General features: G+C 44.5%; 1 protein-coding gene across 1 annotated transcript in view; it reads left to right on the forward strand.

Moving 5' to 3' along the window:
• Positions 1 to 22,397, forward strand: part of ARHGAP31 (Rho GTPase activating protein 31) — a 94,482-nt gene extending 72,085 nt beyond the window's left edge. Inside the window, exons 6-12 of the mRNA XM_081860064.1 lie at positions 3,172 to 3,317; positions 5,321 to 5,519; positions 7,961 to 8,085; positions 9,065 to 9,124; positions 10,488 to 11,108; positions 12,607 to 12,896; positions 16,085 to 22,397. Of these exons, the coding sequence (XP_081716190.1) occupies positions 3,172 to 3,317; positions 5,321 to 5,519; positions 7,961 to 8,085; positions 9,065 to 9,124; positions 10,488 to 11,108; positions 12,607 to 12,896; positions 16,085 to 18,514 (3,871 nt within the window). The 3' untranslated portion in view covers positions 18,515 to 22,397. The remainder of the gene's footprint in view (positions 1 to 3,171; positions 3,318 to 5,320; positions 5,520 to 7,960; positions 8,086 to 9,064; positions 9,125 to 10,487; positions 11,109 to 12,606; positions 12,897 to 16,084) is intronic.
• Positions 22,398 to 22,626: the final 229 nt, after the last annotated feature.

The raw sequence follows: 22,626 nt of genomic DNA on the forward strand, positions 1-22,626 counted from the left end.
GGTAAAAAGGTAAAGGACCCATGGACGCTTAAGTCCAGTCAAAGGAGACTATGGGGTGTAGTGCTCATCTCACTTTCAGGCCAAGGGAGCCGGCGTTTGTCCACAGTCAGCTTTCTGGGTCATGTGCCAGCATGACTAAACACCATGACGGAAGCCAGAGCGCACGGAAATGCTGTTTACCTTCCTGCTGCAGCAGTACCTGTTTATCTACTTGCACTGGCATGCTTTCAAACTGCTAGGTTAGCAGTTCAACTGTAATTCAACTGTAGCTTAAACCGACCATGGATTGTCCTGGTTAGGGTGGAAGAAAAAGTATGATTGGTTGAAAACAGAACCAGATGGGTAGCACTAAACTATGGTTTGATATTATATCGGAACGCAACCAGTTCCCACAATTAAGTTTTGCAAAGTTTTATGAAAAATAGAAATATCTGATGGGTTTTTCTATTTATAACAACCCAACACAATAAATGAGAGTCACATGTCATATTTGTTTCAACTGGTCTTATGGGCATGAAGTTCCTGGTCAATGATATCCATAGTGTATGTGTAACAGTCATTTGTGAGCTATTGCTAAAGACAGCTCAGTTGAGGAAACCTGCTTCATTTATGTGATAGCCTGGCAACTAGAATAGCAGAAGAAAAAATAAGGAGCATTGTCACCTAGCTGAATAACCGTAGATAAACTTCCTCAGCTTTTGTAAACTGCTTAGAGGTGCTTCTTAAAAAATCAAGTGGTATATAAATTTTGTTAATAAAAATAAATAGCAAAGAAAACAGCTGGTCCTGGGTGGATAAACTCTCAATCTTTGCAACTGCAAACAAGGCAGAAAAGGTCCCATGACGACTGCAAGAGATGTTAAATCTGCTGAACACCCACAGCTCAAAATATTTCATTCTATCTATTATCCTCTTTCTTTTTTGATGGGAGTCTAATTCCCTTTATAAATATAGGTCCCAAGGAGAACATGAAAGAAGCGGGAGGCACAGCTGTAGTTTCCTTACATGGCTATCCCACTGGCAAAAGCCCCCTCTGTGCTTTATCTCACACTCCAGCCATTAACTTTACAAAGGATTCGCTGCCCAGAGATAATGTCTTCAGTAACACTTTGGCATGTCATGATAAGGAACAGTTTGTCTGCTACTCTGTTTGGGGGCGGGAGGGGGGATGTGGGTGGAAGAAGAGATTGGTTTGTCCATACCAGCGAGGCGATGGAGAACAAGAAACAGGCATTTGGGAAAAGCACAAGGTCCACAAAATTCGCCAAGAGGAGTTGCGATGCTCACAGTTGATGCTTTCCCTTCCATCCCCACTTGATGTTTTTTTGATGTGATGGTTCTACTCAGAGATAAACTAAATCCTGAGGATTATCTTAAGCTGCCCCAGCCCCAGCTGTAACTAGCACTGCTGCAGCTGAATCACACCATGCTTTGTCTGCAAAGTGAAATGGCCTGCCAGGAAATCCCTTGGCAAGGTAGGCTAGTTATGGTGGGAGCTGGTATCTGCAGCTCCTGTGGACCCATCCCCTCTGAAAGTCCCTTGTGCCAATTAGGGATGAGGAGAAATTCAGTTCAGTTTGTGTTTTAATGCAAATGTATACCTAAGTGTGGCATCATGGTTAGAGTGCTGGACTAGGAGCTGGGAGAGCTAGGAAGCTCACAGGGTGGGTTTGGGCCAGTCATTCTCTCTTAGCCTAACCTACCTCACAGGGTTGTGATAAGGATAAAATGGGGAGAGGGAAAACCACACATGCCACCTTGAACTCCATGGAGGAAAGGTTGGACACAAGTAAACTAAAGAAAGCAAATCAATCAATCAATCAATCAATCAATTAATCCATGAACTGAAATGCAGCCATGCTCTGAAATTTGCACTTCTCTGAATTTTGCACTTCTCTGAATTTTGTGTTACAGTTTATCAATGACAGAAATGCATGTGTGACTGCATTTACTGTGAGAAAGTATGCATTGAAATGCATACATCTGTGAAACTCTCATACATAAATACAGAATATCAGGCAAAATTGCACACAAAAATAGGTATAGTAAGAGGGATGTACAGTAAAATGCTGGTGAATATTCATGAACTTTAAAAAAAACGAAACAAATGCACAAATGGTTGCAGAAATGTGGTGAACTGAATTTAAGATTACAAAAAGAAATGGACACATTTGCCCTTCCCTAGTCCCAATGTCCTGTGTCGCATCGGTGCCTCGGAAAACACCAGGTCTTTTGAGAGTATAAAATGCCTCCTAGACAGTTTGCAGCAGTATCATTTCCAGACAGAGTGTTCCATGGAAGAATATCTCATGCTTTCAGTCAGGCTTCCATTCCCTGCCCTTCTCGTTTTCCCCTGGGGTTGCTGTCCCACCAAAGTCCATAGACACTGCTTTGCAATGAGATTCTCCAGAAAAGTGGGATAAAACAAGCAAACAAAAAAAATCTATAAAAGAATAAAAGAAATGTGCTGCAGTCTAAAGATCTCTTCTTTGGTTCATTGCTGATAAGTCTGGGCCATAAATTTCTGTCTTCAGTCGACAAGTTAAAAGAGTGCTGTTCAGATAAGCATTTGATCAGAATGCTCTTTGAAGTAATCTGAAATGATTTAGGCCTATGCATTTGTTTCTGCTGATATGCTGGTGGTTCTTTTTCATTAGTTTTTTTTTGGGGGGGGGGATCTTACACTATTTTATTTGTTTAGTATGTTTTAAAAGAACAGCTCTTTATTTATTTACGATATACTTGTATCCCACCTTTCCTCTGTGGTACTCAGCGTGATAATTATTGTCACCCTGATAACTATTAGCCGCACACTCACTCACATACTCACACACACACAGAGCTTGCATCTTTAAAAACAACAACCCCGGGATGTTAAATAAAAGGATGCCTTTAACATCACATCTAATTAGAGGGAGATTGTGTGTGTGTGTGTGTGTGTGTGTGTGTGTGTGTGTACTAGGTACAGGGAAGGCTTAATGGGGTTGACACTTCAGTAGATGACCCTCAGTGTCCCTTCCAACTCTACAACTCTAGGATTCTGAGATTCTATGATTCCTCGGTGTCCTTTCCAACTCTACAACTCTAGGATCCTGAGATTCTATGATTCTGTTCCTGACAAGCAATGGCTTGGGGATTGTTCTTCCAACCTCCTCCTTTCCTGTGTCACAGGTCCAAGGAGATTGAGGCTGTAGGCTGCAATGGAGACGCAGCTTTCCTGGAGGTGCGAGTCCAGCAGCTGGTGTTTGAGTTCATACTGAACCATGTGGGCGAAATCTTCAGTGACAACATCCCTGCCAAACCGAAGGAAAATGAGGGTGAGTCCTTCTGAGCTAATCCTTCCGTGTCAGAAATGACCAATTCCACATCCACAAGAAGCCACCCAGAGAAAATTATGTTGATGGGGCAGCATGCAAACAGTCTTGATTAAAAAATAAGAATACAGGCATTTATTTCTTTATTTTAGATTTCTTACCTGCTCTTTCCCATTGGGTCCCAGGGTGGGTTACAGCCATAAAATACACAAATATTTTTTTAAAAAACTAGATGAAACAGTTTTTTACAGCCATGAAATAAGAAAAGTGTAAAAAGTGATTAAAAAGCAAGTCTACATATAAAAAGAGTTTTATTTAGTTGCAATGCAGATACAGACTGGGAGAAAGAGCTCCACTTAGAAGTCTTATTGAAAGAGGAAAGTCTTCAACAGGCACCAAAAAGGCAACAGAGATGACACCCATCTAATATGTAACATATTACATAGTATGGTGGCACCCAAAGGAGAGCTGCCACCATACTAACCATTGCCTTGAGTAGCAAATTAAAATGGCTTTTGTGTGATGGCCCTAATAGCATCTAAACAGACCCTAAGTATACTGTAGTTGTTGTTTTAAATTTACAGCCCATCGTTAAATTTATAGGCCTTGGCAACCTTGGCTTGGTACAGTCTGCTGTTTTCCTCCTAATTCCAACTGGTCTCTGTTCCCTTATGTGTTGCTTGTTTCCACCCTTTATTTTTACTGTAGGGGTGGGAAACTTCCCCAACATATGCCTATGGCCACACTGACCACTGGCATGTGCCCCTGTCGCCACCCCCAGAAGCATCTGAAAAATGTCCTTCCCCACGTTTTTCTGCAAGGGAAGTTTAGGGGGGTGTTTGCTTTTCCTATTTATCAGTGACTGCTGTTGTTGTTAGAAGGGACAGAGGTGGTGCTGTGGGTTAAACCATAGAGCTAGGACTTGCCGATCAGAAGGTCGGTGGTTCGAATCCCCGCAACGGGGTGAGCTCCCGTTACTCGGTCCCTGCTCCTGCCACCCTGCAGTTTGAAAGCACGTCAAAATGCAAGTAGATAAATAGGTACCGCTCCGGCAGGAAGGTAAACGGCGTTTCTGTACACTGCTCTGGTTCACCAGAAGCGGCTTAGTCATGCTGGCCACATGACCCAGAAGCTGTATACCGGCTCCCTCGGCCAATAAAACGAGATGAGCACTGCAACCCCAGAGTCGGTCACAACTGGACCTAATGGTCAGGGGTCCCTTTATCTTTACCTTTACTGTTGTTGTTAGTGAGAAGTGCTAAAGTACCAGCTCTGGAAAATGGCCTCCAGCGGACTTTGGCCTTATTCACACTTCCTCTTGTCGCACTGCTTTCACCCGGGGGAAACTGCTCTTTAGCCCTTAGTCAAAGCAAACAGCAATTCAGGTTTTCTCTGGATTGACGTTTGCTTTGATTTAGCACTAAAGAGCAGGTTTTCCCTGAGAAATTAGTGGGGCAAGGGGAAGACCACATGGATCCATGCTTGGAAAGTGCTTTCTAGGCGCAAGACAAGTGGAAGTGTGGATGAGACCTCCCCCCCGCCACCCCCCAGTTCCAGACCTGGCATTTTGACACTTCCTGCTATCAAGAGTTGTCATTTCTTAAATAGGAAAAAAGGCAGCAATTTTCAGAACAAATCCCCTGAAGTGATTGGGAGGGGAGGAGAAAGTTCATTCATCTCAAAGGTCGGAGCTGGAGCTGAGCCGTCCTAAAGTTCAGTTCAGCAGGGATCTTCAGGCCTCGTATTTAGAAGATACGTGCCAAAGCACTATGGAGTCTGGCTCGTGACCAAGGACCTGCTGGGGTGGAAGGCAGGGGCAATGGATTAGATTGCTATGTAAGAGGAGAATTCAACCAACAAGCACGCTCCCAAAATATGTTTTCACTGGAAGGGTTCAATCAGAAAAGAAAACGCTGGAGGGGCCCACTGAGGACCTTCCGTTCTCCTGCTCCGCCACCCTCAAACCAGGCTGGGCTCTGCAATTTCCTATCCCTGTCGCTTTCCAGAGAACAAGCCCATTATGAAGAGCTTGACGCTGCCCTCCACCTCTCTGCCGATGAAGCTGGTGAGTCTGGAAGAAGCACAGGCCCGGAGCCTGTCTGCCTGCCATCCTGCCCGCAAGGAGCGGAGGGAGAACAGTTTGCCAGAAATCGTTCCAGTCACAGGCTCCTTCTTCCACACTGTCCTTGACCTACCTGACAGCAAGTAAGTGGCTCCATCTCTCCCTTATCTGAAAGCTGGACTCAAAAGATGGACTAGGCTTCCCCTTGTCACGTGAAGTGGAGACCAGAGCCTCTTCTAGCCAAGCAGTGTTCCCTGTGATCCTCCGTGGCCCTTCCAGTTGTTTTCCATTCTTTGTTGCTTATCGGTGGAGACTTGGGGCATTATGGATGCAAAGCATGTGTGTCACTATTGAGCTATGGCTCCCCACCAGTGTAAATGTCTCTTACTAGTCAGGAAAAAAAGAGACGAATATAGGCTTGTTTTGGAGAAATGGCTTTTCCCACTTTCCTTCATTTACAAGTTTTGATCAACGTGAGCTGAATGGCAATCGGTTCTTGAGACGTCTGTCGTAAGAGAGCCACCTGCTGGTGACCTGCCCCAATGACACATGCGGTGTCCATCTCTGCCTGCCTCTCTCTCTCTCTCTCTCTCTCTCTCTCTCTCTCTCTCTCCTTACTGTACCTCACATTTGTTCTTGTATGTGAAGGGCAGCTGAGAGGCCTACTTCTCATTCCGGGTGCACAATGCGGAGACTCTTGCAAGATGGCAGAAGTGCTAACGTGAGCCTTATGTCATCCGGCCTCCGTGGAGTTGTCAGCACTGCTTTCAAGTTACTTAAATTACTGTGCCTAGGGTATTCAATCAAATCTGTGGTGTGCAATAACTTACAGCCGCTGCATAACAACATCTTTGTAAGACCATCATAGGAAACTTATTAATCCAAAGAAGCATTAGCTTGAATGAGAGGCTGTGATGATTTTAGTCCTGAGAGGCCTGAGGTCATTTCACCTTATTTTGTGTGTTACATTTCTATCCTGCCTTTCCTGCAAGTTGCTCAAGGTGGCAAACATGGTTCTCCCTCTCTCCAGTTTATCCTCACAATAACCCCGTGAGGTAGTATAGGCTGAGAGAAAGTGACTGGCCCTGAATTGAAGAGACCAGTTGCCCCATGGGAAGGAAAAAAGAGAGCGAGGCAGGCAGAGAAAACATCAGGGCCTGCTCCAGTCAGACTCTCCTTCCTCCCACATGGCCAGCTAAGCATTGTACAGTGGTACCTCAGGTTACAAATGCCTCAGGTTACAGACTCCGCTAACCCAGAAATAATACCTCAGATTAAGAACTTTACATCAGGATGAGAACAGAAATCGCGCGGTGGCAGCAGCAGGAGGCCCCATTAGCTAAAGTGGTACCTCAGGTTAAGAACAGTTTCAGGTTAAGAACGGACCTTCAGAACGAATTAAATTCTTAACCCGAGGTACCACTGTATATCAAAACAGAATTGTAGAGTTGGAAGGGACCCTGAGGGTCATCTAATCCAATGCCCTGCAATGCAAGAATCTCAAGTATCCATGGCAGAGGCCACCCAATCTCTGCTTAAAAACCTCCACCTTCAGGGGGAATCTTCCCCACTGTGAATGTTAATAATCGGTATGTTGTAAAATATCTTAGCAACTACACATACATTATCGTAGAAATCCTTATGGAACGTCTTGGCAACTTGTGAATAGGGATTTAAGGAGGTTCTGGTTTCTGTTCCGCCCCGTATTCGGTGCATGCAGCTGTGTTTCTGTGCCACAGCAATTTGGCTTCAGACAAAAACGACACTATTCCACTCGCTGTCCACTGTGCCAAAATTCTACATAATTTGTTGCATTATCATTACCTCATTCAGCGCCATTCATTTCAGTGCAAAGGAAACACAGGGCAAATGGGGGACAGGAGAAAGTCACCAACAACGTATCGTTTGCAAACTACAATTGATTTTTGTTCCAGACATGGAACGAATAAGTGAATGCCAGCAATTCCTGCTCCTGTTTTTGTCAGAATTCTCCAATATCTCTGCTGGTGACCCAGCAAACTGAATGCAGCCCATCAGCAATGTGTTCTGTGTGCACGGCCCCTGCAGGCAGCAAAAACAGGAGGGTTATTGAGAGTTCCTATGTGCCACTATTCAAAACTGATAGGCTGCCTTCATGTTACATAGCCCTGCCTTATGACAAACAGCCCTGCGGTGTCAACTCCAAATGTTAGAAAAACCTGAATCCTGGAACCAGAATAAAATATGCTGCCCTGAGCAATTTTGGAGGAAGGTGCAGGGTGTAAATCTAATAAAGAATAATAATAGATATAGTATGCAAATGTGTGCAATATGTGTGTGAGAGAGACATTCTTGATGCCCTGATGTAATATTAAAGCTTGAATTTTTTAAAGCTGCTGATGCCTATTTCTGATTGAAAACGATGGGGCCAGTTGGGCTCTACTCTTCCCTATATAAGACAATGAATATATATATAGAGAGAGAGAGAGAGCAAAGGTTTGCATGTTTGAATGCAATAAATAAAAAATGGAATGCAGGCAGCTGCAAGACAAATACATTGAGCCTACTTGCTTTTCATAGAAATCATACTAAATTTCTCTTCCAGGAGAAAGTTATCCACAAAATCCAAGAAGTGGAAGTCAATATTCAACCTGGGCCGGTCCGGATCAGAAGCCAAGACCAAACTGAGTCGAAATGGGAGTGTGTTTGTCCGAGGACAGAAGCTCTCTGGTAAGGATTGTTTGTGGCCCTTGCTGAAGGGACTTGTCCTTCCTCCATTAGCTCAGCCTTGCCTCTCCTCCTTTGTGTAGCACAGAAATGTTCCACCACATTGCAAGGGGGCATTCATGCTAATAAAGCTCGAAGGATTTCAGAGATGGCATGAAAGACCTTTGAAGGGAGCAGAGGGGAGATCGCATATTTAACCTCATGCGTCATATGGAGGATCACTTCAGTGGGACAATGAGAGGCAGTCATAGCAAAAGACTCTGAATACGCCCCATTATAGTACTGGGGTGAACATGCATCTCTTCAACCAGCTACATGCAAACAACTAGAGGGGTCAAATATTTGTGCCAGAGCTCTGTTACTAGGAATATGTATCTGCCAGTCATTTTAGCAAGGATTGGTCCCAAAATATACTGGGAAAGGTTGGTGGAGTCTGCACTTTGTATTGATTTGTGCTCCTGATTAGAGATCTACTTACGGGGAAATTAACATCTCATTAAAGCTATACTAGGTCCCCTACATTGTCCCTTGAGATGAAATAGCAAAGAGACACAACTGATATTATCTGCATGTTTGCAGTTACAGATATGTGTCCAAACAGAAGCTGCCAAACTCTTTGAATGGCGAACTATGCACAATTATGCAAGTTTGAGAATTAGTGGTTTGGAAAAACCCTATAAAAATTCACTTGTATTTGGGCAGATAAACATGCCAAACATGCAATGCCCCTTTTCAGCAAGGTAGGAAAATAACTGTGGAAATAATAGGAAAGAGTTCATACTTCCCTAGTCTGACATTTTTAGCTTCAAATCACAGATGAAGCTGCTCTGAGTTTTCCCTGGAGAATAAACCCTTTTCTACATTGCGGCTGCACTTGGAAAAGTTAGTTTCCATGTAATTGCACTGTATTCTGGAGTTACACTTCAATCTCCCAAAAACCCAGAGCACTAAATTAAGTGTGTTATAACCTTTCTTTCTGCAGAAAAAGTCACCATTCGGCCAGCTAAAAGCATGGACTCCTTGTGTTCACTTCCAGTAGAAGGTGAGATTTTGTTGGCATGCACGTGAGAGGTTGCTACAGCTGCCTTTGTGGGGTTTTTTAATGTATATGTTTGTTCACAATAATAGATTTGTTTATTTGATATCCCAAGAGTTTTGCATGCTCTTGTGTGTATGTGAATGTGTTTCTGTTCACAGAATCAGAGGCTTGGAAGGCCACCAAAAGACAGCCAGTCCAATCCCAGCCAGAGACAGTGTGGGGCCAACCCCTTGCCTCCCCTCCTGCTCGTCACCCAACCAGCTTGCAGCAATTAAAAAGCAACACATTTGTATAATAAAAATACAAGAAAGCAGAACAGAACACAATTCCAAAAAATCTTCTGCAATCTAACATGCCGGGGCAAATAGGAAGGCGCTAAATGGTTTGCCATGCCAGTGCTAGATGAGCCTAGAGGGAGGGCATTCTAAAAATGGGGCACCAACACAGAAAAGGCCCTCTTTTCTGTAGAAGTGTAGTGTAAAGGGACCCCTGACCATTAAGTCCAGTCACGGATGACTCTGGGGTTGCGGCGCTCATCTTGCTTTACTGGCCGAGGGAGCCTGCTTCTGGGTTATGTGGCCAGCATGACTAAGCTGCATCTGGCGAACCAGAGCAGTGTACGGAAACACCGTTTACCTTCCTGCCAGAGTGGTACCTATTTATCTACTTGCACTTTGACGTGCTTTCAAACTGCTAGGTTGGCAGGAGCAATGGGAGCTCACCCCGTTGCGGGGATTCCAACCACCAACCTTCTGATAGGCAAGCCCTAGGCTCTGTGGTTTAGACCACAGCGCCACCCGCGTCCCATAGAAGTGTAGTGTACCTTTACTAAAAAGGGAACTATGAGCAAGGCCTCTTCAAAAGGTCTTAAGGCATGGGGAGGCTGCTATGGGAAGAGGCACTCCCTAGGATATTTAAGTCCTATGCCATTTAGGGCTTTTAAAGGTAGCTACCAGCACCTTAACTCGGGCTTGGAAATAAAGAGTCAATGCAGATCTTTCAAAATAGGTATCCCCTCAATCAAAACCAGGGTCTCTGGGCTGTACTACCCAGAAGTAAAATTCCTTCCTCTTCCAAATAATGGAAGGACCTTTCCTACCATGGGCAACTGGCCATTGGCCATCGTAGGAAAGGGAATGTTGGTCTTGATACCCCTTTGATTGGTTCTGGCTGGGGCTGTATCTTCTCAGTCACTATAAACTTGGGAAACTCTTCATAAGAGAGGCTTCTTCAGTGACTAAACCTTTGAAGAAGGACCCAGAAGAACTCTGGCTGATGGCTCTTGCCCTGTCTTCCCCAGATGTGCTTGGAATAAGAGGGTACCTTTGGCAATACTCTGTGGCTTTGCTCTCTCTTCCTTCTGCAGGAGATGGTGAGAAGGGCCACTTCAAGCGTACCGTCGTGGCTGGAGGGTTCTTCATTCCAGTGATGAAACCACGGACAGGGGGCCCAAGCAGCTCATCGGACCTCAGCAAACAGGAGAGCGAATGGGATCCAAAGGGTGCTGTGAAAGGAGCAGAAGGAGGTTTGGAGGATGGTGGGCAGAACGATGCCGCCCGGTCTACTCATATCAGACCACTTCCTGAGCAACTGAAAGTGTTCCGTGCCATAGAAGACCCGGAGAATGAGCAAACGTCTCCAAAGATGTGCCGTATGTTTTACACTTCCAATGATGGGACCGCTAAATCAGGGTTCCACGGGACCCTCTTCCCCCTGGAAGCCTCCCCTCGCCACCAACGCAAAGCCCTGAACATTTCAGAGCCCTTTGCTGTGTCGGTGCCCCTTCGGGTGTCTGCCGTCATCAGTATCAACAGCACCCCTTGCCGCATGCCGGCTAAAGAGAAGCCCGCCTTCTCGAGCCTACAGGAATCTTCTTTCTTGGGGTTGGACAGCACCGCTTCCACAATCCCAGAAGCAGACAGCCACACCAAGCCAGAGCATACCACCATCAAGGAAGAAAAGAAGCCCGAGTCCAAAGCAGTAGAAGGTAAGCTTATACGAAGGCTGCAGCAATTTGAGCAGACAACTTGATCCTGGAAAGGAACAGCTGGATGCGACTGAAGGAGCTTGTCCACCCCCATCGTTCAGCCCAGACACTGAGGTCCAGCTCCAAGGGCCTCCTAGCAGTTCTCTCCCTGCAAGAAGTGAGGTTGCAGGGAACCAGGCAGAGGGCCCTCTCGGTAGTGGAGTCTGCCCTGTGGAACGCCCTCCTATCAGTTGTCAAGGAAATAAACAACTATCCAACTTTTAGAAGACATCTGAAGGCAACCCTGTTTAGGGAAGTTTTTAATGTTTGATGTTTTATCATGCTTTTAATATTCTGTTGGGAGCTGCCCAGAGTGGCTGGGGAAACCCAGCCGGATGTGCGGGGTATTATTATTATTATTATTAATAATTATTTATTTATTCATTCATTTATTCATTCATTCATTCCCACATAGTCATTAAAGGACTTTGAAAAGCATACTAAGAGAAATGGTTAAACATACTGATATATCACAATGTCTGAAATAAGGATGGAGCTATGTAGAGGCATTGACTGGCTTCATGGTTTTTCCCACGTCATGATTTTTGCTGGTGCCTGCTCTTGTGATTTGCTGCCCCCTGTAGGAGGCAGGTGAGAGCTTAGCCAGCAGAGTTAACAGGGGCTGCAGTAATTGAGAGCAGCATTGGTTGGCTTCACAGTTTTTCCCACATTGTGATTTTTGCATAGCATGTGCACGCACACGCACACGCACGCACGCACGCGCGCACACACACACACACACACACACCATGATTAAGTGATATATTCCCAGGTCAATATGGACTTCAAACTGGGTTTGTACAATATGTCGATACATTTCCCAGCCCTAGTGTTTACAGACTGTGTTGTGCAGCACCCACACAACGTTGGCATCAAAATGCCAGTCCATATTCCCACCTCCACCACATTTAATCCAGATTCTCCCTCTCCAGGGGAAATCCAAAAAGGAAAACTGAGCCATTGGCAGTGACCCTCCAAGCAGCTTGCAAATTAAGCCCCTGTCTGGAAGAACCCTGTGCTATGAATGTACAGATGTCTCTTGTGAAACACATCACTGAACAGAACACTCAGTTCAAAAGAGGTTCAATAGACCCAACCCACTTATTTAGGAACACTCACCCATTGAAATTAATGAGATTTATTTCTGAATAGACATAAGTGTTCTTAAGCCCATTGAAATCATGGTTATCTCTCATGTAGGCATGTGGCTGCCTTGGCTATTGGAAAATTTTATTTGCATAAATCTGTTTTTCTTTTTTTAGTCTATTTTGAACTTATTGCAGTAAAAATAAAGAAAAGAGGGGGAAAGAGGGGGAAAGTGTGGAGCTATTGAGAGAAGCCCATGCTGAAAGCTCAGGTCACCTTGTGACCATTTTCACCTTTTACTTACACCATTTCTGGGTCTACAACCCCCATCCCAATGAAGTTTTTAAAGCTCATCTTTTTGCTTCTGATACAGATTCTATTACTGAAGAACCAACAACAGCCAACAAGCTGGAGTCCACAAATGGCTCTCAGTCAACAATGAAAACTTGGGAGGCAAAGAGCAATGACAGCAGCTGCAGCCAAGATCCAGAAGATAAGCAGTCACTGGAACCAAAGCAGCAAGTCAAGATCCCAACAAGCCAGCCACAGGCAGGCCAAGCAAGCCAGGACCAACCAGAGATGAAGGACAAGCCAGAGCAAGGCTGTTGGACGCAGGAAGAGACAAGGGATAAAGTGGAGAACACCTCGTTTTTAAAGGAGCAGGTAAGAAGAAGGTGTTGAAACTAGGGGTGGGACAGTTTTCAGTTTCCCATTTTCCCACTCTTAAATTCAGCTCCTGACATTTCACATCCTTTTGTGGTGGGGGGGAGGGTTACGTCCTCCTGAAAATTCATTGTACAGTGGTACCTCAGGTTACGTACTTAATTCGTTCCGGAGGTCCGTTCTTAACCTGAAACTGTTCTTAAACTGAAGCACCACTTTAGCTAATGGGGCCTCCCGCTGCAGCTGCGCTGCCGGAACACAATTTCTGTTCTCACCCTGAAGCAAAGTTCTTAACCCGAGGTACTATTTCTGGGTTAGTGGAGTCTGTAACCTGAAGCGTGTGTAACCTGAAGCTTCTGTAACCCGAGGTACCACTGTATTTTAATGTACATTTCTCTCATTTTTAATACGATTTTGCCAGTTATATGCACATTTTTGCAGGGACCTTTCCCTGATATGTGTATCTTTGTGCCCTCTTAGTATACAGTGGTACCTCTGGTTATGAACGCTTCTGGTTAAACACGCTTCGGGTTACGAGCTCCACTAACCCTGAAGTAGCTGCTCCTGGTTGCGAACTTTGCCTGGGATGTAAGTGGAAATCACGCGCCAGAAGCGCGCACGCAGTGGGAGGCCCCATTAGCGAAAGCGCACCTCAGGATAAGAATGGTTTCAGCTTAAGAATGGACCTCCGGAACGAATTAACCAGAGGTACCACTGTACACATTTTAAATAGACATTTTGTTGGAGAACAAAATGCACAAAATTTGTACAGTGCAAGATTCAGAGAATTGCGAATTTCAAAGGATAGCTGTGTTTTGGCTCACGTATTTTTGTGGGAAAATGTACATTAGATAGACTTCCCTTAAAATGCAAGCTAAACCAAAATCCCCTCCCTCTGCCCTTGCTGAAGCCCACCCCAGCCCCTCCAGCTGGTGGTGCAGCAATAAAACTGCCTGTACATTCGCAAAGCTAAGCAGGATCTGATATGGTTGCAAATTGGATGGGGAACTGCGTGTTTGAGATTCCTGCCTTGCAGGGACTTATACTAGATGACCCTCGGGGTCCCATCCAACTCTATGATTGCATGGTCATCTGAATTGGTTGGGAATTGTCTCACCACTTTGCTAAGAAACTTGTTTTCTCTGCAACTCCCATTGGCAATGCCTTCTTTTTTGCATTGTACCACCTTCCACCAAGCGCCTGCCAACTTTATAATTCATTCCTTTGCATGTATCCCTTACTAAGCAGTCCCAGACCTGTCTCCTTTCAGTTAAAAGACTCTATAAGCCTCCTGGGCTTAAAGTCTTCCTCCAGTGCTCCCTGTTACAATAGCTTTGCTTATCTGATGCGGCCTCCACTCTTTGGATTGCTGTATTGTCCCCAGATGTGGCTTAAAGTCCCATTGAGAAAAACCTCTGGCTGAACCAAGCAGGTCGGGGTCTGGCCAGTGCTTAGAAACTGTTAGCTCACTTGGTAGAGCATGAGACTCTTAATCTCAGGGTTGTGGGTTTGAGCCCCACATTGGGTAAAAAACAAATTCCTGCATTGCAGGGGGTTGCACAAGATGATCCTCATGGTCCCTTTCCAACTCAACAATTCTATGATTTTGTGAATGCCACTTTTGAGTTCCACGGTGGAAGAAAGCGAGGCTATAAATGGAATTGAGCCATTTGTCAATAATTGTGTCTTTAGGTTTTGTGCTTCCAGCTGATCATTTTATTATTATTTGGGAACCAATGCATGTTAATTATCCAGATCAGTCAGCAGTGCATGCTAACTGTCAGGTGGTTCACACTGCCCTAGCCTAATGTTTGTCTGGAAACTTTGGGTACTGTGTGCACTTCTGGTCGCCTCACATCAACAAGGATATTGTGGATTTGAAAAAGTTTCAAAAATGGGCAACCGAAATGATCCCGCCACTCCCTTATGAGGACGGGTTGCAGGGTTTGGGAGGTTTTAGTTTAGAAAAGAGCCAGGTGAAAAGTTTTTAACATCATAAACAGGTGACTGTGGTGCAATTATTCTCCCAAGCTGCAGAAAAAGGTAGACCAGGATCAGTATATGTGCATTTTGGAGGCTGTGGTGCCCTTTGAAGTAATTTTGGGGGAAATGATTTCAGGGGTGTGTGGGTTGCAAAACTTATTCCTACCTCTCCAGAGCTCCCTAACGTGTCTTGCGTTTTTAACATTTGGTTCCAAATAGAGCAGCATAGACAAGTAATTAAGATTTCTACCGTCAGTGGGCATGAACTTCAATTTGTCTGTATTTACTTAATGTGATGTTTGATGCGCCATGTTGTTGTTTTTTAATAGAAAAGGGTAATGCAAAGCCTGAAGGAAATTTGTTTTTCTTTCAGCATGGTACATGCTTTAACTGCTATGCTGCTGTAAATTGCATTTGAAAATCCATATGTTAAAGAATGTCTAGTTTTAACAAGATGGTGTGTGTTCAGGGCCGGCCCTACCATTGGGCGACAGATGCTAGGGATGTGGAATGGTGTTGAAAATCAATGCTGTGTATGCCACACAGTCTACCCTGCACTCCTTAAGCTAGCTTGCTTCCATTAGATTCTATAGAAGATGCTGCCCTATCCAGCATGTTAAAGTAAGATCCAACTGCCAGTCCAGTCAGCTTCTGTACACAGAACAGGCACAAGATGGGCACCATATTGTTTTCCACATCAGGCCGCAAAATGTCTTGTGCTGGTCTTGCATGCATGATTTAGTCAGGTAGGTAGGTTTTGTACAATGATTAAAAACAACAGAACTGTACCACAGTGACAACCATAATAAGCTTAAAGACAACCAGCATTAAATGAAAATACCCTAAGGAGCACAGAACTACATCAAATACTTACATTAAAACCACCAACCACATCACAGGGACATAAAACCAGATCTTAAAAGACCTGGGAAAACAGAAAAGTCTTCAGACTTCATCTGAAAACAGACTTCATCTGAGCTCCATCTTGAGGGGCACATGAAGAAGGATTTCTCTAGTTTACATGTATATGTGTGTGTAAGTATTTGTGTGCTTCTGTATATGAATGTCCTCATATGTGTAGATTAGCTTATTTATTACCCAGAATGCAGCATGTAGGAAAGAATGTGATTGTGAAGAAAGGGAGAGCAAACTGCCAAGAGAGAGTTTTTCTGATAATGCTGGTTTTATTTTTTATTTTTGTTCAGGTTCATGGCAGTCATTCCAGTGCCTCAATGGGACCTCTGTGGCCAGAAATTCAACAAGAGCTGAAAATTGTTGAATCTGAAGAGGAGCTGCCACTTGCCCTGGAGACAGGCCAGCAACAGCGAGACCTTAAACCCAGTGCTTCACTGATTTCATCCTTGGAAGCAAACAATTTGCCATGCAGTTCTGGGCTGCCTGTGACACCACCTGAAGAAGAAAGCACGGAGAGAAATCCACCAGTTGCACCTCACATTTATTCATTTAGTGCTCCCTCCAAAGGATCAAAGGACTCACCTGTTTGTGATTCTGAACTATCCCCAAAGCAAGATGGTGCTTCTTCCGCTTCATTAAAACTGGAAAATATCCCTTGTGGGAAACCTTGTCCAAAGGACTGTTTAGAAACAGAGAACATCAGGTGTGTCCATCCATCTCAGCCTGACTGGAAACTTCCATCAGATCTACAAGAAAACATGGCTCTTTTGAGAGATGAGTCTTCGTTTGCTGAAGAAAAGCGTCTAGACCAACCAGAGTGGGAAAGTAGCAAATGGCTTCTTCACAGGGAGAAGGAAGGTGCTGCTGTGACCCAGGCAGCAAAAAATGATCAAGTGCTTTTAGAGAGCCGAGGCCTACAGAGTTCAGTTGCCTTAAGTGGAGTTGGAGCCCACCAGCTCAAGGAATGTAAACTGAAGAATCAAGCTCGAGACTCTCTTGACCACCAAGAGGAAGATACATGGGTGGACCATGTTCAGAGCTTAGAGCTGGTGGAGCCGTGGGAAGAGCACCAGTGGGTCACCAGCCCACTCCACTCCCCTACCTTCAAGGACATCCAAGGAAAGGTGCTTCATGAGTTTCAGCCACTGAATCAAGGAGGGACCAGGAGCCATTTCAAGAAGCCATGTTTCAATCGTAGCTTTTCCTTAGACAGTAAAGACTTTGTGAAGAGGCACCGGGCTATCCAGCTGCCTTTTGAGAGCGCAGATGTGGAGCATCTTTGTGGTGACATCCGGTTAGGGGTCAAGCAACCCTCACAAACAGAGTGGAGAGAAAGTGATGGAGGAGAAGCCTGGCTGAATTGTCCAGAGGAGCTTTCTAAGCCAGATGAGACAAGCAGGAGACTTCTGAGCCACGAAGCAGGCTTTGCAGCCAGAGAACTGTCATCCAGCCATGACAGGGTCTACCCTGTTGCTCACAAAAAGTCAGGTGAGAAGGAAGCATACGAGGACAAAGAAGACCAGGGATTTTCAAAGCCCGAGTCTCCTTTGCCACAATATAATACTGAGAACAGTTCCTTGAGTTTAAACAGCCCAGAAAAAGATGTACCAAGTATTCAACAGGCTGATAGTCCTGGAACCTCTGCCACAAAAGATCTATGTTCTGTCAAGGAGTCACAGACCGGTAAAGGTGAAGACATCCCACGAAAAGCGAGGCCAAGGCCTTCTTCTCTCAATTTAGATTCCGTCCTACCCACAACCAACCTTTTTAATTTTGAGAGTCTTTCTGTGCCCACCCCACCCAGGCACTTCCTGTGTGGGCAAAAAGAAGTTAAGACAAGTGACTCTGTTCCATCACTCCCTGTGACCTGTCCGAGCAAAAACAAAGCTGACCTTTGGGGTTCTCACTTTGACCCCCAAGACGTAGACCTAGACTACATAATGATGGCTCATGCTACCACTGGTCGCCGCAACTCTGCTCCAGTGAGCGTCTCGGCAGTGAGAACCTCTTTCATGGTTAAGATGTGCCAGGCTAGAGCTGTGCCAGTTATACCACCTAAGATTCAATACACACAGGTCCCGCAGCCCCTGCAGACACAGAACCCGAACTGCAGGACGCCAGAGAATAAAGAAACAGAAGTCAATGTAGGTCAACGCAAGTCAACTGAAAATGCTCAGGGTCAGCTGCAGCCTCCAAAGAGTCCACCAGTGGAAAGGAAGGGGAAGGAAAATAATAATGCAGCCTTTATAGATTCAACGGCAAGTAGAAAGGCAGAACCATCCTTTGCCAATCACAATTCCACGCAGGATGCACCAGTTTTTCGTCGGAAACGCAGCTCTGAAGGGGAATCTACAGGGGACAATCCCCAGTCCTCAAAAATGGAGAGGTCTTCAGGGGTTTCTAAGCCTTCTTACAGATCTAGACCAGGAAGACCTCAGAGTCTTATACTATTTAGTCCTCCCTTTCCCATCATGGACCATCCTTCCTCCTCTGCAGACTCCAGAGTGTTGCTTTCTCCCATAAGAAGCCCCTTACAGACCCCTTCTCCAAGCCCCATTTCCAGTGATTTGTCAGGAACAGCTTCAGAGGGGGTCACACTTCGGAACAAGATGACCATTCCAAAGAATGGCCAAAGACTAGAGACTTCCACAAGCTGCTTCTACCAACCCCAGAGGAGGTCTGTGATTCTGGATGGTAGAAGCGGGAGACAGATAGAATAAGGCCCATTCCCTTCACCTCTCTTCCCTGGTGGATGAGATAGGGTGGTCACACGGAGAACTATGATTATTGTTAAACCTATACTACTCAAAAAGTACTTCCTTTGTCGTTTCCAGCAATCCCTTATTTTACTGATTGTCACTTTGATGATTGATAGAATGTTTAGTTGATTTGACCTTGAGTCCACCTTGGCAAAAGGTGTGCCAATGAAAGCAAAATTATGTGGAAAGAAAATAAGAGATCAATCCTTGTTATGTTAGCCATAGCTACCCCCTCCAGACTCTTCCTCGTCTTTTAGCTTTCCAGCAACAGAATAATCACAAGAATCATCTCAGCAACTAATGCTCCGTTCCTCACCGTGTTCCTGAAATGGCTTCCTTGTTGATCTTGATTTGTCATATTCCTGGGGGTTCCAGTCCACATCTGTATTAAAAGCTTATAGGCTTTCCCTTCCCTTTGTACTTGTTTATGCACAGACTTACTGTACTGAGAGTTATGTGCTCAATGGGCACTCAGCTAAGTGGTTTAAGAGGAATGGTGATGCATTTGAGCTAAAGCTTTCTTCAATAGGCTGCCACTGCCATTAAGCACCTGTTTGTGTCTACAGCCCTATTCCCCTAGCACCTGTTTCTTCGTAATTTTTGATAATTTAGAGCTAACTGCAGAGTTCTTATATTAATTGTCTACAAGGATTTGTACAAATAGCCATGTAAGCTACCGGCTGGCACACAGTGATTGGCAGAGTTAGCGACCCGGTAGCCAGGACAGTCCCACCACTGTGCTGTCTCTATTGACCCTATCCAAAAAGCACTGCATTTCCACCCTCCTGCTAGTCTTTCTGCAGTATCAGGTGCAGGTCTTGGTAGCTGCTGAAGCAAGGGATGGACAGAGCAGTCGCAATAAGCTGCAACCTAACCGCATTTCTTGTATTTTCATAGTGTGCTGCTCTTTATTTGAAGACATCACAGCGTGGTTTTTCTTCTCTCTTTCAAGAAGTGTTGCTGCTGCTTGCTCAAAATAAGCTTGTTCTTTAAGCTGCCACTCAGTCTGCATAATCAGGACTGTAGGTGGTGAGAAACAGTTGTAGGATCTGATTAGTGAAGAAATCCCCATGCTAATTCGCAATTGTGAGTCACTAAGTTGGAACTGGGAGCCTTGAAAACATCTGAAAGCCGGGCGAATTAAAAACGTTACATTTTGTTTTCTCATAGATCAGGTCACAACATTGCATTTTTGAGTTACATTTTCCCAGGGTGCATTAAGGTTGGCTACAGGCAGTAAAAATGTAGATACGCTATGTTGTAGTGAGTGTTGGCATGCAAAATGGAAGTGGCGGCACGATGGAGGAGCCTTGCTTGTATTGGAGAGTGGCAGGATTCTATAGTGACAGGGAGGTGTATGAATTTCTACTGTGATGCATGTGCTTCTTCCTAGAATTTCCAACCCTGATGGTGAAGAACTGAATTTCACAATGGCTGCTTCATGAAACACAATGGGTACCTCTTCTCTGAGGCTCCAGAGATCTAGATGTCCTTTGGGGGGGGTACCCTAACTTTGCCTGGCAACAAAAACTTTGTGGGAGCATTTAAAAGATTATGGTAAGAGTAGATTTGAGAGTCCCAAAGCATTGTTTGCCTGTTTCTAAAGAAGGAAAGGTCCGTGCTGCCTTTCCTTTTTGCTTATTTTTATTAAAATGAAAATGATCTTCTTGGCTTGACCATAAAGAAACTCGGCTAAACAATTACTAGGTATTGTGGCTTTTTAGATTGATCCACAAGGTAACTCAAGTTTGTTTGTGCATAGAGCAAAAATGAGGGGGCATCTGCTAGGGGTTTTGTATCCTCCAGTTTGGCTGGGCCACACTATGCTGCTTATGAGATCTGGGAAAGAGGGTGAAGAAGAGATGGAATTGTTTGGTTTTTGTTGCTGTTGTTTCTTGTAGCTTCAGTAGTATCATGAGGTTGTGCTCTTTGGTAGAAATAAGGAAGGATCAGTGTAGGAGTGAAACAGGTGGTCTGAACAGAGGGAAGTAGGTTAGTTTATCATTCCACTATCTGAATAGCAGGAAGAGTTCACTGGTTCAAATTGTGGCAGAAGAGTTACTTATCTAAATGAGAAGGGAGGTGGTGCAAAACTCAACTGGTTGGAAGGAATCGTCCCTTTGTCTAATCCAAAGGTAGCCAGCATTGTACTCTCCTTATGTTGTTGGACTCAACTCCCATCATCCCTGGTTATTGGCCATGCTGACAGGGGCTGATGGGAGTTGTAGTCCATTAACACCTGCAGTGCACCACCTTGGTTAAACGAAACCTAAGACTTGCATAAAACCTAGAGCACTGACTGTTTTGCCAAGAGCAGAGAAGTTTCCCAAAGCAGTTTTTCTGTATGTTAAAATGCTTTTGAGTATTTCGGTTAAGAAAATGCAGAAGGGTCTGAGCAGCTTCCCACTGACCAATCCCCCCTCCCCTGCCCCACAAAAGTTGCAACCAAAAGTTATAGCTAGCTTTTCCTCTCTTCAGAGTTTTGAAATAGCTGTATTGATTAATATTGTGCTAAATTTATATATAAACAGAACGTATATAAATATATTAAAGTGTAATTAAAAACTAAGAAATTGTCTCCAAGCAGCATTCGTTACACCTGCGAATCTTGGGTGGATCCAATGTACAGAAATGACTTCTTTCGTTGAAAACTCCTTATGTGCAAGTTTTCCAAAACTTTTCTATAGAAGGCAAGCAATGGGATCACAAGACCAGCATTTCAATCCCTCTCTCTCTCTGCTCGTCCCTTCTCCTGCATTGCCCTTAATAGCAGTTTGAGCCTACCAAGCAGCTGAGCAGTAATTGAAGTTTATCATCTATTGAATCTATCATCCATATCTATCATCTATTGAAGTTTATCATCAGCAGTTGTATCCTGAAAGGAGAAGTGCAAATTATCACGTCTGCACACCAACATTTCCCCCTTCCAGTGGTTCTCTGCAATGAAATGAGAGCACATTTTTCTTAATGGTAGGACAATGTTTGCAATCCACCCAAAAGCTGCAGCATAGGTTTTGCTGCAATTTTCTGCCAAGTTCAGTACTCGAGAATGAATATTTATTGATGGCTCAACACAACACCAACACATTTGATGGTTCAGGGTTTTCCTTGCCTTTAGAGTTCTATAGGAACACAGGAAGCTGCTTCATACCAAGTTAAACTATATGTCCATCCAGTTTAGTATTGTTTACTCTTGCCTGGCAGCAGTTTTATAGGATCCCAGGTTTCACATCACTGCCTTCCTAATATTTGAATGACCACACACACACACACACACACACACACACACACGATGGAGTGAGGAGGGGTAAACTCAAGAGATAAATATATACCTTTATTCCAAGAAAAAGGTGCTCAAACCTATGGCTTATCCACACTTCCTCTTTTCCCACTGCTTTTCCCTGGGGTGAAAACCTTCTCTTTAGTGCTCAATCAGAGCAAACAGCAAATTAGGTTTATCTGGATTAACATTTGCTCTGATTGAGCACTAAAGAGTGGGTTTTCTCTGGGAAAGGAATAGGGCAAGGAGAAAACTGGTCTGACCCATGCTTTCTTGGCACAGAATAAGCAGAAGTGTATAGTTCCTCCTATATCCATTAAATTTAATGTAGGGAGGGGAAAAGAGAGAAAGAGAGAGTCCATCACAGTGCAATGAGGTCTGGAACATGCATGAATGTGTTGTGTTTTCATTGGTAGCCCTGGTGGGTATTGTTTTCATGGTTCATTGTTGTTCCTGTAAGCTATCTGTTTCAGCGCTTTTATTGCTTTGGAGTTTTGCTAAGTCTCAACCATGAGATTAAACTGGAGGTTTGTTTTTTTTAATTAAAAACAACAACATATGAAATGTGTCCTTGTGGTGTTTGAAGATTACTTATTTGTTGCAATCTCGGCGAACGCAGAGAACTGCTTCTGTTGAGGTCTCTATTATTTGACTAGCTAGCCCAAAGCACCGTGGGATTTGGAACTGATCCATCAGTAGTTATATAATACAAGAAAACTGACTCCAGATGTTCAGGAACCCAGCTTTCTTTTTTTGGGGGGGGGGGACGGCGACAAGGTTTGCATGTGCCTGG

Source organism: Podarcis erhardii (genome assembly GCF_964252035.2).
Source record: "Podarcis erhardii genome assembly, chromosome: 4".
Classification (NCBI taxonomy): Eukaryota; Metazoa; Chordata; class Lepidosauria; order Squamata; family Lacertidae; genus Podarcis; species Podarcis erhardii.